General features: G+C 33.5%; 1 protein-coding gene across 4 annotated transcripts; it reads left to right on the forward strand.

The window, feature by feature from the left end:
• Positions 1 to 334: 334 nt before the first annotated feature.
• LOC140052813 (uncharacterized) lies at positions 335 to 12,843 on the forward strand. 4 transcript variants are annotated; one of them, XR_011845743.1, is made up of 7 exons: positions 335 to 2,953; positions 3,286 to 3,688; positions 4,503 to 4,651; positions 4,999 to 5,141; positions 5,320 to 5,474; positions 5,657 to 6,585; positions 6,769 to 6,854. XR_011845743.1 is itself a non-coding variant. In XM_072098449.1 (7 exons), exons 1-7 carry the CDS (start codon positions 612 to 614, stop codon positions 8,867 to 8,869), a joined length of 3,561 nt encoding a protein of 1,186 aa, XP_071954550.1. In that variant the 5' UTR covers positions 335 to 611; the 3' UTR covers positions 8,870 to 11,129. The 4 variants fall into 4 exon arrangements, 3 of the variants coding, with proteins under 3 accessions (XP_071954550.1, XP_071954549.1, XP_071954551.1); XM_072098449.1 differs by lacking the exons at positions 5,657 to 6,585; positions 6,769 to 6,854 and adding exons at positions 7,781 to 8,009; positions 8,730 to 11,129; XM_072098448.1 differs by having other exon boundaries at positions 5,657 to 5,963; positions 6,769 to 7,522.
• Positions 12,844 to 16,047: the final 3,204 nt, after the last annotated feature.

A 16,047-nucleotide genomic window follows, 5' to 3' on the forward strand; every position in this document is an offset into this window, starting at 1 on the left:
GACCTTACAAGAAATAAACACGAGCTTGACCTTTGAACTTCCGAAAGACGTTCTCTTATAATTTGACAAGATTTGCGAAGTAAGTTGGCATGGGCGGTCTATTTTTATTGTTTATTAAATCAACAATATGTTCGTTAACAATGTGTAAAGTATTATCAAGAAAAGAGTATGATTGAAGAAAAATGTTGTGCAATCTACAGTATGCCGTTTTAGCGTGAATTTAGCTGTAAAACGTTAAATAAATAGACTAACCTTTAAGTACTCTAACCAGAGTGTGGTCCACAGTTCACACGACCAGCAGTGTAGGCTGGTGTAGACTCAACTAGGCCCTAGCTAGGCTGCCCTGCCTGGTTGATAGCCCAACTTTCCTGACAAACGGAAAGCTAATATTTTGGTCAGTACTGTGTCAATTATCAGGAGAGGTTTACAACCTTGTTAATATGGCTACTTACAATCGAACAATTAATTGTAATTTTAATATTTGAGTTTTCTGCAACTATCTATCAGATATGATAATACTTATCTAACTTTATTATTAACTGTATCATATTTTCATATTTAATACGATCAGTAGGCCTACTGATATACACAAAAAAAAGAAGTACAATATTATGGCTTCAGAAAAATGTAATGAGGAAGAAATAGACTTTGAGTCTGACAAAAATTTTGTCTTTATAAAAATCGAAGAAAAAGACAATGATGAAGAAAATATCCGTAGGCAGGTGTGTTTGGAATCTGTTGACATATTGAAGAATCCACACGATCATGATCTATATAGTCTTAACACCACTGCCATGCAAGAGGATGTAGAGCAGACATCACAAAAACATGTCTTGAGCAGTGGCGATGTGTTGGAGACGGAACAAAATTCACAGGTTTTGAGTAGTGATGATATGCAAGTCAAAGAAGAACACAAGTCACTGCCACCGGTCTTGAGCAGTAAGGGCATGGAAGAGCAGGAGGAACAGGGAACTCTGAAACAATTTTTGAGCAGTACTAGTAATGTCAAAAGAGTTAGAAGATTCCAAATGAAATGGAAGCTGAAGTATCCCTGGATCGATTACATTGGGGATTATGACCTTATAAATGGCGTTATGATTTGCACAATTTGTCGAGAGTACAGAAAGCATGCCGATCAAAACTCCAATTTTTTAAATGGAACAAGCACTTTTAGACTTGGTGCAATTGATGCTCATAACATTAGTAAAGGTCATAAGAAATGTATTGCAATGAAGCTGATGGAAACTGTCGACCAAGGTACAGCGATTGAGAATCTTTTAAAAATGAATCAAGAACGATCGGCAAGAATAAGATTACAAAGAAATGAAAGAAGAAAAAATCGCAGAAAGAAAATTGCGGGATTGATAGATGGGCTTGTGAATGGATCAATGGTGTCATGTGACAAACCAGCAGTAAGCAATGTAACTATACAATGTGATAAAAAATCTAATAATATAAGTGACAATAATTTGAAAAGAGAATCGCCTCCAATGGAAATACAAAAGCAAACACTACCAACATCGCTTCCAGACACAAGTCATAGTTTCACACCACCGAAAAAGCCCCGATTGGTTGATTATGAAAGAAACAGAATTCGTCGTTTTCAGTCGACGTGGCAGCTAGAGTTCCCATGGCTTGATTATTTAGGAGATCCTGATCGCCATAACGGCGTCATGTACTGCAAGATTTGTAGACTTTTTCCAGAGATTGCAGATCAATCTTCTAAATTTTTTTCCGGTACAAGTAGCTTTCGTAGAGGGGGAATTGAATCGCATAACATCAGTGTCGCACACCGTGCATGTCTTTGTAGAAAGAATGCTCATGAATCTATGAATACAGATCCAACAGAAGAATATGTTGATAATCAATCCAGAAGATTTGTCAGAAAGACAACAGAGAATGCTACAAATGAAATCATAAACGATTTACCAAGTATATCAAACCAACCAACTTATACTGAAGTAATTGGTTTACATGAAAACTCTTTTATTCCAGAAGATGGTTTCGACCAGGTTTTATTCCAGAATGATTGGACCTCACTGTTTCCTTGGGTGGCATATACAGGTTCTAGGTCAACTAGTGACGTGTACTGTAGAATATGTAGATTGCATCCTCATGATGCTGACATCAATTCTAAATTATTTAAAGGTACAAAGATAGTACAAAAGCGTTTACTCCAACTGCATTCGGAAAGTGCATCGCATATTCTTTGTGTAGCAAAACAGTTTTTCGATGAATCTTTAGGAGATTATAATTTTCACTCACCATTACCAATAAATCATTCTTCATCAAACAGTTGTACTCCTTTGAAGTTGTCATCAAGCAATCACTCATCAGAAATTTTATCTCGCAATCAGACTTCTCTTAATTTTCTATCATACAGTCCCACTACTTCACATTCATTATTGCAGTGTCAGACATATTCAGAACCAGCATTACATATTCCACAAGCTCCAAATCAAATATCAGCGGACTTTCCACTTCCTCAAACTGAAATAAACTGTAAACCATACACACCCATGTGTCGAAGATATAATGAGAAACGTAAACTTCTTGAGTCTAGCAGCCACCAGAGTAATCTTTCCCATCAAAGGTCACATGCAGCTGCTTTGGAGACCACGTCATGGCAGCCGCAAGAAGAAACTAAGACAGAAGAGTTCTGTAATGTTTCTACATGGAAGAGTGAATTTGTTTGGTTAGACTTTGACTGTGGTTCTGGTGTCATGACCTGTAAACTCTGTCAATGCTATCCAATGGATGCGTCAACATCGGAATTCTTGAAAGGTTCTAAACATTTTAGTAGAGACCACTTAGTTCAACATGCCAAAAGTAACGGACACAGAGCTGCTGTTTGTCGTAACTTTCTTGCAATTCTTGCTAAGCAGAACACAAATCCTGAAATGGAAAATGATAAAGTAACGTATAATGATTTGCCAGAAGAACAAGGTCATAGGTAAATGCCTACAATCTATTAGAAGTAGAAAACACCAATTTGGTTTCCTTTTAAAATATTATTAACATTGTTAAAAATATATCACTTGGGATTTTCTGAAGTACCTAGTTTAAATGTTTTAATTGATCTATAAATTGGGAAACCACTACAATATGGGCTTTTAAGGCACTTTGAAACATACCTGGCCTTCTGAAGCATATCTCTGTGTAGAATGTTATTGTTAAATAAAAAAAATATTAATAATCATTTACAGTATGCATACGGTAATTTCTTTGAAAAGCAACATTAGATTTAACATTGTCGTTAATGTTTTCACATTTTTTCTCCAACAGGCAAATGATAAAAAGAGCCGCAAGTATGGAAGAGTTCAATAAAATGCGTGACAAAGCTAAGAGCGCTATTGACGACTCTGCAGCTGACTTGAACACCATCAGTCAGGAGATTTGGTCGAACCCAGAACTAGCGTATGAAGAACACCATGCCCACAAGATCCTTACAAACTTTTTGGAAAAACAAGGCTTCGAAGTTGAGCGTAAATACATCTTGGACACTGCCTTCCGAGCTACATGGGGTACAGATGGGGGCGTTACCATAGGAGTCATATGTGAATATGACGCCCTTCCAGGGATAGGACATGCTTGCGGACATAATTTGATTGCAGAATGTGGAGTTGCTACTGCTATTGGTATTAAAGCTGCTCTTGAGATGAACTTAGTTAAAGATCTTAAAGCAAAGGTAAACACAATTTTGAGCAGTTTTATAGTCATTTTGTTTTTATCCTTGCTTTAACTACTCAGTTGAGAGAATCGTAGTCCTTCTGTGCTCGTGGTGTGATACAACTATACAATACAGTGGCCATTTTGTAGAGTCACTGCCCTGCTCATATCAATTTGATGTTGCCTAGTTTTACAGATCTCTGAATTCAACAACCATACACTCCATGTATATATTTAAAAGAGGCTCTTAGAAACATATTTTTAAAACAATTTACCCAAAATGATTAATTTATTAATACACTGGAGCTTGTAAGTAATAGTAAATTTATTTATGATAAAAAATGTGACCTCTTTAATTTATGAATTAAAGAATATATATGCAAATATTGTTGCTGGTAGAATTAGTACAAAGGACATGTGATTACAAGTATTATAATTTATGAATGAACCAAGACCAGGATTTTATACAACACAGTCTAATCATAAAAAACAACCAATTTAAGATTATATTTATTATAATATAATGCATACACTACGGTAATACATTTTTTAGGCCACTAATTATCTTGCTTGTACTTTAAACCCTTTTGCATACACACTAATGTATATTTAACCTAAAAAAATAATATAAACATCATTTACTAATACAATTCAATGTCGTGGAAAGTAAACAAGTTTAGTTTAAACCTCCAAAAAGTTTACAACTTGTGCGAGTTGAAACAGTTGTACAGTACAGTATTAACTTCTGTCATAATCATTTGTTTTTAAAAAGCATAGATTCATATCTTTTTCTGTCAAAGTCTTCAGATAGGTTGAACTTTCATTTTTCTTAGATTGTTGTGCTTGGTACACCAGCAGAAGAAGGGGGTGGAGGAAAATGCCAGATGATTGAACGTGGTGCATTTGATGGCTTAGACGTTGCAATGATGGCCCATCCATACGCCCACAATGTCTCAAGACCAAAAGCACTGTCCATGCTAGAGTAAGAATCCTGAACAAACTATTATATTTAAGTTTAAGGGAGAATAGAATTTGTTATTTTGAAATAAGTTTTGTCAGCTTATATTGAGTTTTGAGATAGTTGCCTGTATATTATGTCCCAAAACTCAAGCCCACAGCATCATTACAACCAAAAGCTCCCTTAAGATTTTATAGAAGCCTGTCTTAAGGAAGTCTGGTTTTCACATGTATTATAAATAAATATTATACCTGGTAAATATCTTTTAAAGTATTTCAACATGATAAAAATGATATGCCTTCATCATCAAATTACTTTACTACAGCATGTTTTTTTTACAGTATAAATTTAATTAAAATGTTAAATTTCAGATTAAAGATTAGTTACCATGGTAAATCAGCACATGCAGCTGCAGCACCATGGGAAGGTGTCAATGCATTAGATGCTGCCGTAGCATGCTATAGCAATTTATCAAATCTACGCCAGCAGATGAAACCAGATTGGAGAATCCATGGTAAATAAGGATATAATTCTCATAGTCAGGAGTTCTTGATGATTTTCTGTCTATCAAAACTTGTCCTGTAGCTCTGAATAGCATACACTGACTTTTAATCTACTATAATAAAATGAGAAATTTGTTATAATTTATTCATAAAAAATTAGGTAAATATAATATATATAAACATTTTTAGGTATTATAACTAATGGAGGACTTCAGGCAAATATCATTCCTGATAAGGCGGAGCTATCGTACTACTTGAGGGCGCCAGATGAAGAGAATTTAGCACTGCTAAAAGAGAAAGCAGTAGCATGTATTGAGGGAGCTGCCAAGTCTACTGGTTGCCAGGTAATACTATTGATTTTCTAAGAATAATTTTTTTCTGCAGGAATAATTAATGTCATATATAAATATTTTTTTTTTACATTTTACTAACACCAGGGTGTCATTTTAAGCTAGCAGTGTGTGTGTCAACATCATTCCAACTTTTGAATTTGAAAATTACACCTCTGCAAACATTTATTTTCCAGGCTATGTTTTTGTTCAACCCCCTATGTATATCGCTAAGTCATAACACACACCTTTCCAATGTCTATGAAAAGCAACTCCAGATTTTAAAACCGGATGAAACAAAGGACGCAAAGTCTGAGAATAAGGAAAACAAACCTGAGACTAATGGGGGTGCTAATGGCTCCAACAATCTGAGTAAAAATGCAGAAGTTATGATGGATTCGGTAGATATTGGAGAACTGTCTTTGAATATCATAAGCCTTTTTGTTTCATACGCCATTGACGATGATACTCTGTATGGAACAGAAGCGTTTAATCAAATATGTGGTATGAATACCGTTGGTATTGATATAAATGTTAATTTAGTTGGAGCAGAGTATAGTGGGGTTTTGTCTTGTCCTGTAGTCTTCATATCAAAGGTTCTGATCTCATATCTGTTTTCTTCTTCTAAGGTAAAACACTAAATATCAGACTAATGGGTTCATTTGTGGTTCTTATTCTTTGATATAAAAGATCATTTTGCTCTAAAAAATGCAATCATTATGTGAAAGTGCAATGCATACAGCAAGTGATTGATCATACAACATTGTATTTCATTGCCTAATGCTTTTTAAACTATAAAACTGGGGGGAAAAAAGATATATTTTCACTTCGTTCAATTAGGGTGAAAATTGACAACTACACCTTTTTTAAACATCATCATAAAATTTTTTATTATTGTTATATTATCACAAAATGAAAAAACACTACATTAGCATCGCTGCACTAGAAAAGAAGCATGTTATTGATACGGGTATACAGTTTGAAAAATGTGACTTTGCATGTAGTAAACTTAAAATATCAACACGCACATGGATTGGGTGACCTCACAAATGTTACACTGAGAATTTATATGTGGCATGTGATGATATCAATGCAGATGCACCTACCACTTACTTTATTAAATCAGGTATGTGCTTGTTTGTTGTTTTCATTAGGAGTCATGTAGCTACAAAAAGCTTGTGACAAATAGGTGTTTTCCTAAATTTTAAGTAAATGTTTACTTATTTATAAAGCTAAATATAGTTCTTATTATAAAAACAACATGTTGTTGCATTTTAAATTAATTTGCTTGTTTGATTTTTTTGTCCAGGGTCAGAAGCAGCTCAGGTGCCTACATTGATCCAGGCCAAAGCATTCGCATTGACTGCCCTGGAATTGGCTTATCCTATCAACGAGGGAATGCTTCAAAATATTCGCAAGGAGTTCCAAGACACTGTAAAACCAAAACAACCAAACAAAGAGAAAGCTGAAGAGAACTGATCTGTTTTTCAATATTTTGTCAGTTATTTCTGCAGTAATAGCTACATTTGCTTCAGTATAATTGGTTGACTATAAAACTGTCAATAATATTAATAAGCACTGCAGTAATTTACTACAGTTATACTAAATAGATAATTGTATTAATACTTATTTTTCTTAAATCATTAAAATAAATCTTAAATGTAAATTGTCAATAGAACTATTGACATTTTTTTTTACTTATTGTAGTAAAATATGTTACTTTTAAAATAATTATGTGAAAGATGATTACTGGTACTACAGTATTGAATACAATACAATTGAAATTTAATATGTATTAGTTTAAATTGTAATTTTTTAATTAAAATTGTAATTTTTTAATTAATATTTGTAAAGATTACTAAATATGACAAATTATTTAAATTTAAAATATTTTAAATGTGGATTTAAAATAATTATGGGATTTTGTTTATTTGTAACATGAATAATGTGGGTTTGTTATAATTAGGTTAAGATGCAGTGTAGACAGTTTTCCCACTTTAATTTAGACTTCTCTTTAAATAAAATCAAGTGAACATGCCTTTATAACAGATTTATTGTCTAAGGAAACAAATTATAATTAAAAATATTTAAATACAATAATTTCAGTATTTATGTGTATTTAATAAAAGTTATTAACTTGAATCATGAATGTGCATTTTTTTCTGGTAATTAGTGATTGTTTTTTTCTCAAAATATTATTAGCCACAAAAACCTATTCATACATTCATGGTTTATCAATTAAAGCCGATTGTTTTTTGACAGTGCAAATTTTTGATATTTTTTTCTAAAACAAGCCATTTTATTTTATCCGTGTACCGTAGGTTGAAATAAAACAGCAAATACATTATAAAAATCTTTTGACGAACTCTGCTTTGATATCGCTTTATGAGAAGTATGCAAGCAATTTAGGTGTTCATTTTGGAGAATCTAATTTTACACATGGATCAACGGATATGGGAAATGTCACTTACGTACTTCCTGGAATTCACCCAAAGTTTGACATTGTCACCAATGCCCCAAACCACTCTACTAAGTTTACCGAAGCAAGTGGTAAGTTATGTTTTTATTAAACGAATGACATTTTTTTTTGTTTATTTAAAATCAGTGTTATTGGACAATAGGGGGTCTTTCACACCTCCCCCGGTTTGACTCCGACTCCAGTTGAGGTTTGCGTCATATTGCATGTACGACATTAGTGCATATCCAGTAAAATGTTTGCCGTACAGCCGTGTGGAGCGTCGTGAAAACAAAATACTGAGCAGGACCATAGAAGGTGTTAAAGACGTAGTGTTTTATGTATAAAGTATTTAAATTATATTAAGCAATAATATATTATGTGAACAATATAAAATAGAAATAATATATCTACGTCGTGAGGTAATTTCCCGATTGATCGTAAACAAAACGGTACTGGGTATGGTCTACTAGTTTTTCTGCTCCCAACCAGTACATCCATTCATAGAAGCTTTGATGAAGTAAGCCTACCTGGTGGTGGCCATAGAACGGTCCCGAGATAACGACTATACTTCGGCTTTAGTCGATAGAAGATTGAATAAATTGTTAGAGATAGAGTATACGATGTTATGATTATGTGTAGATATGTGATTTGTTCTTTTTATTCAAATGATGTTATGTATTTAATAAATTTGTTATATCAATTAATTAAATTATCGTAGATTGCATATTATTAGTATTTAAATTATATTAAGCAATAATATATTATGTGAACAATATAAAACAGAAATAATATATCTATACTTTTTTTGTCAGGAACTGCAGCAGCCCAGGGTCCAACACTTATACAGGCCAAAGCACTAGCATTGACTGGTCTGGAAATAATTCATTCTGGCAACGAAGGAGTTTTGAGTACCATTCGCAAAGAGTTTGAAGATACAATTAGACCTCAATAAATAGAACTTTAGGAATTTTAACATTTCATGAGATATGATAGACACCAGTCAAGAAGCAATTCCATCGGTTTTTTAATTTAAAGATATAATTAGACCTCAATAAATACAAGAGTGCATGTTTTTTAGAGAATTATCAAATTTGGTCCAGTGTTTGCTTGTGCATTAATTTATGCTAAATTTTCTTTTTTTATAAAATTTCATTTGAAAGAACAAAGTTAACTTAATTGAAATAAACTTATAATAATTAATATACTGTAATAATAGATATTTATAAAGCACAGAAATCAAGTAGAAGGAAATGAAAAGACACGAAAACAATCCAAGAGTGAAAATAGTTGCACAACCATGAATTTTACTGTTATTTAATGTTTAAATTACTTTCCTCTTTCACTAAATAATATTGCTAAGTAGTCTAGCCTGTGGTAGGAATATTATTCTCCTCTAGAATATTGCTGTATTTTATTTCCAATTTACTTTGTTGACTCAAACACGCCATTATTATATTTAGTTTTAGCTGCCTACAATACAATTTGCTATGATGTTATATGGTCGTCCCATTCCGCGCGTGTAAATAATTAATACCACCTGCCATTTTTACTTAGCTAGGCGCGGCCTAGCCTATAACTTTATAACTTTATTGTTTTCAATCCATTGTATGAAGGTCTAGGACCCTGCTAAAATAGGCTAACTATAGTTCCTACCTACTTAATGTTAGAAAGATCGACTTACTAGGCCTAGTTAGCGGGTGTCACGAAACCTAAGACCACGAAAGCTAAGACCCCCTAAGACCTAAGATCACGAAAGCTAAGACCCAAGACCTAAGATTACAAATATTTATCTTTCGCACCTGCCTTGTATTTTAACTCCCAATACCAACAAACTACCAGTCAAGTTGTTGTAAAGAAAAAATATACATTTACTCAACGGGCGAAAATAATGTGAGTTTATTGTAATATAACGTTTGGGTTGTTGAGGTACTAATGAAGGACTCTGACTCGCTTGACTGTCGTAACACATATATTGTTTATTCAGTATAATACTTCAGTACAATATACAACTATAAGTATAGATAAGGAACGGACGGTCTATGATTGATGCTGTCAGTGAGGTGTGAAGTGTGTAGGTCTGCTTCTGAAGAAGTGGCTGTGAGGTGTGTCTGGGCCCTTCTGAAACTTGGGAGTATATTGGCTCAGTTCATTTGCATAATGTCATTACATCATCTGTGAGGGTAACGATTGGTCCTAAGTTGATCCAGGGGTGTTTAAGTGGGAGTGATTAACGGTATAATAAGGTATTTCTGTGATGGATGACACTGTCAAATCTGTACTTAAATAGTGTCGATCACTCCTGGTTTAACGATGGGAAAGTCACAAAATTAAGCTAAGTGTTTTCTTTAGGGATTCTATTATAAACTAAATGGTCATTAAAACATCTGGACAAACTCTCCTTTGGCCTTTCTGGGTCAAGTTTGTGAACCTATTTGAATTCCGATACAAAGGTCAATTTCTTAAATATAAAAGTATATCCTTATATTACATTATCTATGTTTTGCGGTAGTATTTAATTATATTTATGGTAATAAATGAAACCTACTATGTTTAAAATTATGTATGGATAAACAAGTATTGTTTTTAAGCTGTAGTATATCTTATAATTTGCAGTCTTGGTTTGGGTCTTAGCTTTCGTGATCTTAGGTCTTAGGGGGTCTTAGCTTTCGTGGTCTTAGGTTTCGTGACACCCCCTAGTTCGCCTACTATTACTGGATGACTAGGCCTGGAGGTATAACTCGTTAAAATTTGTTGCTGTATCTCGAATTGTGTTTGGTGGATTCTGTTTGGGTCGTCTGCATAATTAAATCGCGCGCTCGTCGAGAGAAGACCGGGATGTTGTTTTTGATTGGTCAGTTGTTGGTTGTTTCTTTAATTAACTAAACTAATCATAAATGTTTATTACAATTTCAATGCGCACCGGATACGTTTTACGACAGCATACACCGTTCCAAAAGAACCAACTGTAATCGTCGGCGGTCATAAAACTCGCTAAATTATCCCGTTGTATGTATGTCTCCTCTAGAAGCCTACTCTACCACTGCGGTACGTATCGGAGTTATGAATGAATAGTTCAAGGTGGTATTATTTCTTAGATGGGCTTATTCTCGGGGAATATCCAAAGTTAGGTTAAATTCAACGTAAATTACACATTTGTATCTTGAAATAAAATATAATTATTTTGATAAATTGATTTCTTTGTCTTTTGTTTTGTGTATATGGTAGTACAGTATGATGTAGATTCCTCCGGTGTAAAATCCGGAGGTTTTATTGTGATTACTGAAAACAAAAAATTAAGAAAATAATAATAACAATTAGACGTTCTTCTGAAATTAAAAAATAGTGATTGATAATTATATACACCTATAATATATTTATACTGTACTCTATAACTGGTAGGCCCATTGTTAATTAATATTTCCACATCAATTTAACCAAATGAAAAAGATGATATGAAATTGAAAATAAGATAGCTGGCAAAATGTCAAAATAGGTTTAAATTACTTGACAATCCATTTTCGACGACGAAGTAAACCTAAAGATTGGCAATTGTTTTTTTGTTTAAAAATGATAATAAATATAATAGGGCCGTCGCACCAGGAAAAATAGGCGCTCGCCTCTTCTGAAATATTAATTAATTATTTTTACTATACCCACCCCAACCAGCAGAGATTGCCATATTTCAGATTACTAATTAATATTTAATTAGGCCTAAAATGTGTTTAAATGTTAAATGTAAATATGTATAATTATGTTTGCATGATGTAGTATGTTTAAGCGGATATTAGCCCTTGATGGCATTTGCAGCAATAAAGAAATTGAATTGAATTGAATATCTTTGACTCGTCTGTTTTTAACCTCTCGCTACTGCCATGATGAATACTGTAAAAGTATGGAATGGATATCAACATTTAGTAACATTTGAATTCATTGTAGTGGCACGTGACTACAATGAGGCGCAAAGCTAACGAGTGTATACGATCTTTATTCTTCTTTTTTTTTCCTTTATATTTTAGTTTGAGTTGGTTCTTGTAGGTCACTTTAAGAACCTGATTAACAATGCTGGTTTAACTGAGTTATTTGAAGAGTTTGCAAGAGAATTCTCACAAACTAACGTAACCGACGAAAAACCGTTTGGATCAACCGATATGGGAAACGTATCTTATGAGTTACCCAGCATTCATCCGATGTTTGGCATTGGCACTGACGCTCCCATCCACTCAGTAGAGTTTGAGAAGACAGCGGGTACGTTGTGTTTTTCAAAAGGGTATAGCCCTAGTAATCAACATGGAAGAGTCTTAATTTATTATCCATGCTATTTTTATAGAGGTTTACCTATCCATGCTGTAATAATGGAGACTTTGTGCTATAATCGTGGTCTCTTTCAATTATTTCTTTCTTTCATCCACCACACGCCCCTACACATCCTCGTCACAATCCATTCATCTCATTTCACGACACGTCGTCGTATATGATCTTGATGTTTATTAGCAGTGCACCACAACATTGAGTAATTTCATAACTTTTGTCAATATTAATTAAATTCTTTTTACAGGTTCTTCTCTCGCACAGGACCCGACACTGAAACAAGCAAAAATATTGGCAGTGATTGGTATAGAACTTGTTAAATTGAATATGGCGGGAAAACTACAAGACTGTCTGCAGAAGCCGATGAACAGCTGATACCGCACTCGGACAACATTTAATTTTGAAATTCGGTATAACGAAATAAAAATAATTATCGTTATGTTCAGTCTGACCTACATTTTTTTTACAGGATCATAGCCTCGAAAAAAATATATATTCGTGTCAAATGTAGGCCTGCATTAGTGGATCTTTTCTTTAAGATTTTTTTAAACTAATATTTAATTTGTTATTATTTATTGGGTCTTTATTTGATTGAATAAAGTGTTCTTTATTTGTCAATTCGTATTAAATCTTGATTCTACAATCATATATTGTTATTATATAAAGTCATTGCGATATTTCTGTATTTTTTCAATCTATTTGAGAATACACACCGGAAAGAAACTGTAAACTGAAAACTCATTTTAAAATGCACACACACATAAATAGGCAAATTATCAACCAACTTTTATTTTCCAAGTCTCTTATGAATTTAATATCAATACACCAATTATAATCTGTAATGAGTTATTTTGTCAGAAGAAAGACTGTAAACTTAATTTTAGATAAAGTTATTAACTTAAGTGTAATAGGAACTTGTTCCTCAGTTCTTCCCTCCATTCTGCTGTCTGTTTATTCTACCTACCTCTTGGAAAAATTATGTATATTATTTAACCAAAAGAGTTTATAAATGTGATAAATGAACAGTGGCATGTTATGTGTGCATTGTTTAATTTCTACATTTAATGTATTGTTCGTTAACCCAGATAATTTCACTGAACAAAAAAAAACATTTGCACACATCCTTATAAATATCCCGTTTGCTTGCAATGTATGAAAAAGAATAAAAATCGGCTTTCTGTTTAAGCCTAGTGCAGTTTTTACGGCGCCCAATTTTCAACAAAAGATCCCTATTTCAAAATCTACTAGCCTACAGAATGTTGGATTGGAATATTACTCCATGATTGCAGTCAAATCTAGTCGCCTGCAATACGAAATTTTAGCTTTCATTGCACTGCAGTGTCGATATATGTTACTTGCATACATTTTTAACATTTTACTTCGCTGCATTTTATATTAAACGGTAGTTGATGATGCGGGCGAGTGCAATCCGCATAAGTACAATCCATTGTTGATTTCTGATTGGTCAGTAGTTTAATTATACCAGGACAAGGCGAAGGTGTCAATATCAGTTGTTGACCATCAGTACCATTCACCGTGGTGTCTTTTCATTGGTCGGCGTTTGACTGGAGGTCAAAATCACTAATGCATTTCATTACCGCATTGTTTTACCATTTACCAGGCAGCCAGAGTATTATTGGCCACACAACTGCACTGTAGGTATGTTAGTTTTGGATTATTGTGTTAAGACTTTCTTTAACTTTTATATTTATTTAAGTATTACAGATGATAATATAGATAGACTCATAATGAGTTACAGTTCATAGAGAAATATTTCTCCTTAGTTAAAGATTTATTACAGTATAAACATTGTTTTATAACTCCGTGTAGTCTGCTTGTTAACATGTATTGTACTGTTATACCATGGCTATACATAAAGAATACCTAATACTAGTAGACTACTTTTCAAGTTTTTTCGAAATTGATATTTTAAATCCATCATCAAGCAAAACTGTAATAAATAAACTTAAATGTCATTTTAATCGACATGGTATACCCGACGAAGTAGTTATCGGACAATGGTCCATGTTATGCAAGCTATCAATTTGAAGATTTCAGTAAAAACTGGAAGTTCACACACACAAAAGTATCTCCAAAATACCCCTAGAGTAATGGTAAAGCAGAAAAATCTGTTGGAATAGCTAAACAATTAATAAACAAGGCCAACAGCCATTAAGTCGCGTGCTACAATGCATAGTGATACCGGACCGACAGACAGACCGACAGACAGACCGACAGACAGACCGACAGACAGACAGACCGACCGACCGACATAGTGAACTATACTGACCGAAATTACTGAACATGTTTAAAAATGTTGAAATGTTTAAAAACAATTATATTTTTTTAATTTACACGTGCGTAGCCTGTCACTTTTGATGTGCTCGTATAACGTAATTTCGAGTTAAAAAGTAAGTCAAGAAAACAGAAATCGGGCAAAAAGAGTGCGCAATAACATTTAACGCGCAGTGCGCGCGCAAAAATATGCGCACTCATGGCAATTTTGTAAACGCTTAAAATTGCCTGAAACGTACTCTTATTTCATCGAAAATAAATGTTGAAAATTTTAAGCGCGCGTACGCATGCGTTACATGCGCTACGCACGTAATTGTATTGCCATATGATGATTTTTGCCCTGAAATTTATGAGTACCAAATTTTATTTAATTGTGATTCATGGTTGTGAAGATATGATTATACAAACGTGATTTCGTTAAATCGTGCGTAGACCGCGTAATTTTTTATTGCGCACCGTGAAAACATAACCACATTGATTCCTGGCCATAAGGAATATACTGTGAAAAATTGACCTAGCTAGATTAAACTGATATCAAGATAAGGTCAGAAAGCGATAAAACGCATAGTGATACCGGACCGACAGACAGACCGACAGACAGACCGACAGACAGACCGACAGACAGACAGACAGACCGACCGACCGACATAGTGAACTATAGAGTCGCTTTCACGCGACTAAAAATGCGATGCATAACGGACAAGACATTCAATTAGCATTACTAGACTACAGAAACACCCCACTGAAAAACGGTAATTCACCAAACCAATTACTATTTAGCCGTCGGACAAAAACATTGCTACCTACCACAAACAATCTATTAACACCTAAAACAGTAAATCCCAACATCATGGATGACATTAAAAGACAACAATCGAAACAACAAACATGGTACAACAAAGGTACAAAATATCTGAAACCACTAAAGGAAGGTCAAAATATTCTAATCCACTTTGAAAATAAATGGAAGAAAGGTATTGTAATAGAAGTTATGAAACATCTTAAGTAAAGACAGAAAATGGACAAATATACATAAGAAACAGAAGACATTTGAAGCCAAACAAGTCAACCAAAACCGAAATTGATGACTATTACAACAATTACTATACACCAACATCAAGTAATATGACAACTGAAACAACTGAAAATTCTCAAGCAAATACAACAATGAACAACACAGTTTCATCATCAAATGACAATACAAGATACAGAACAAAATCTGGTAGAATTGTATCACTTCCAAAATATTATGGGTACACTTAATTAAGTACTGTAGATAATATATAAACTGTAATATAAGTTGTATGGTTATAATAGATACAAACAATTATTATTATTAGCCTGCTAGAAAATATACTGTAGTTAAAGTACTGTAGAAATAAAAAATAAAAAACCGTTATTTGTCAATCCAAAATGCACATAATGATTGTTTTTCAGAGCTGAATATAACATGTTGTAAATAATAATAATTCATCAATTTTGTATGGGCAATGAAGGTATTTAAAGTGAAGGTAATTATATCCATTA

This window comes from Antedon mediterranea, chromosome 1 (genome assembly GCF_964355755.1).
Source record: "Antedon mediterranea chromosome 1, ecAntMedi1.1, whole genome shotgun sequence".
Taxonomy (NCBI): domain Eukaryota; kingdom Metazoa; phylum Echinodermata; class Crinoidea; order Comatulida; family Antedonidae; genus Antedon; species Antedon mediterranea.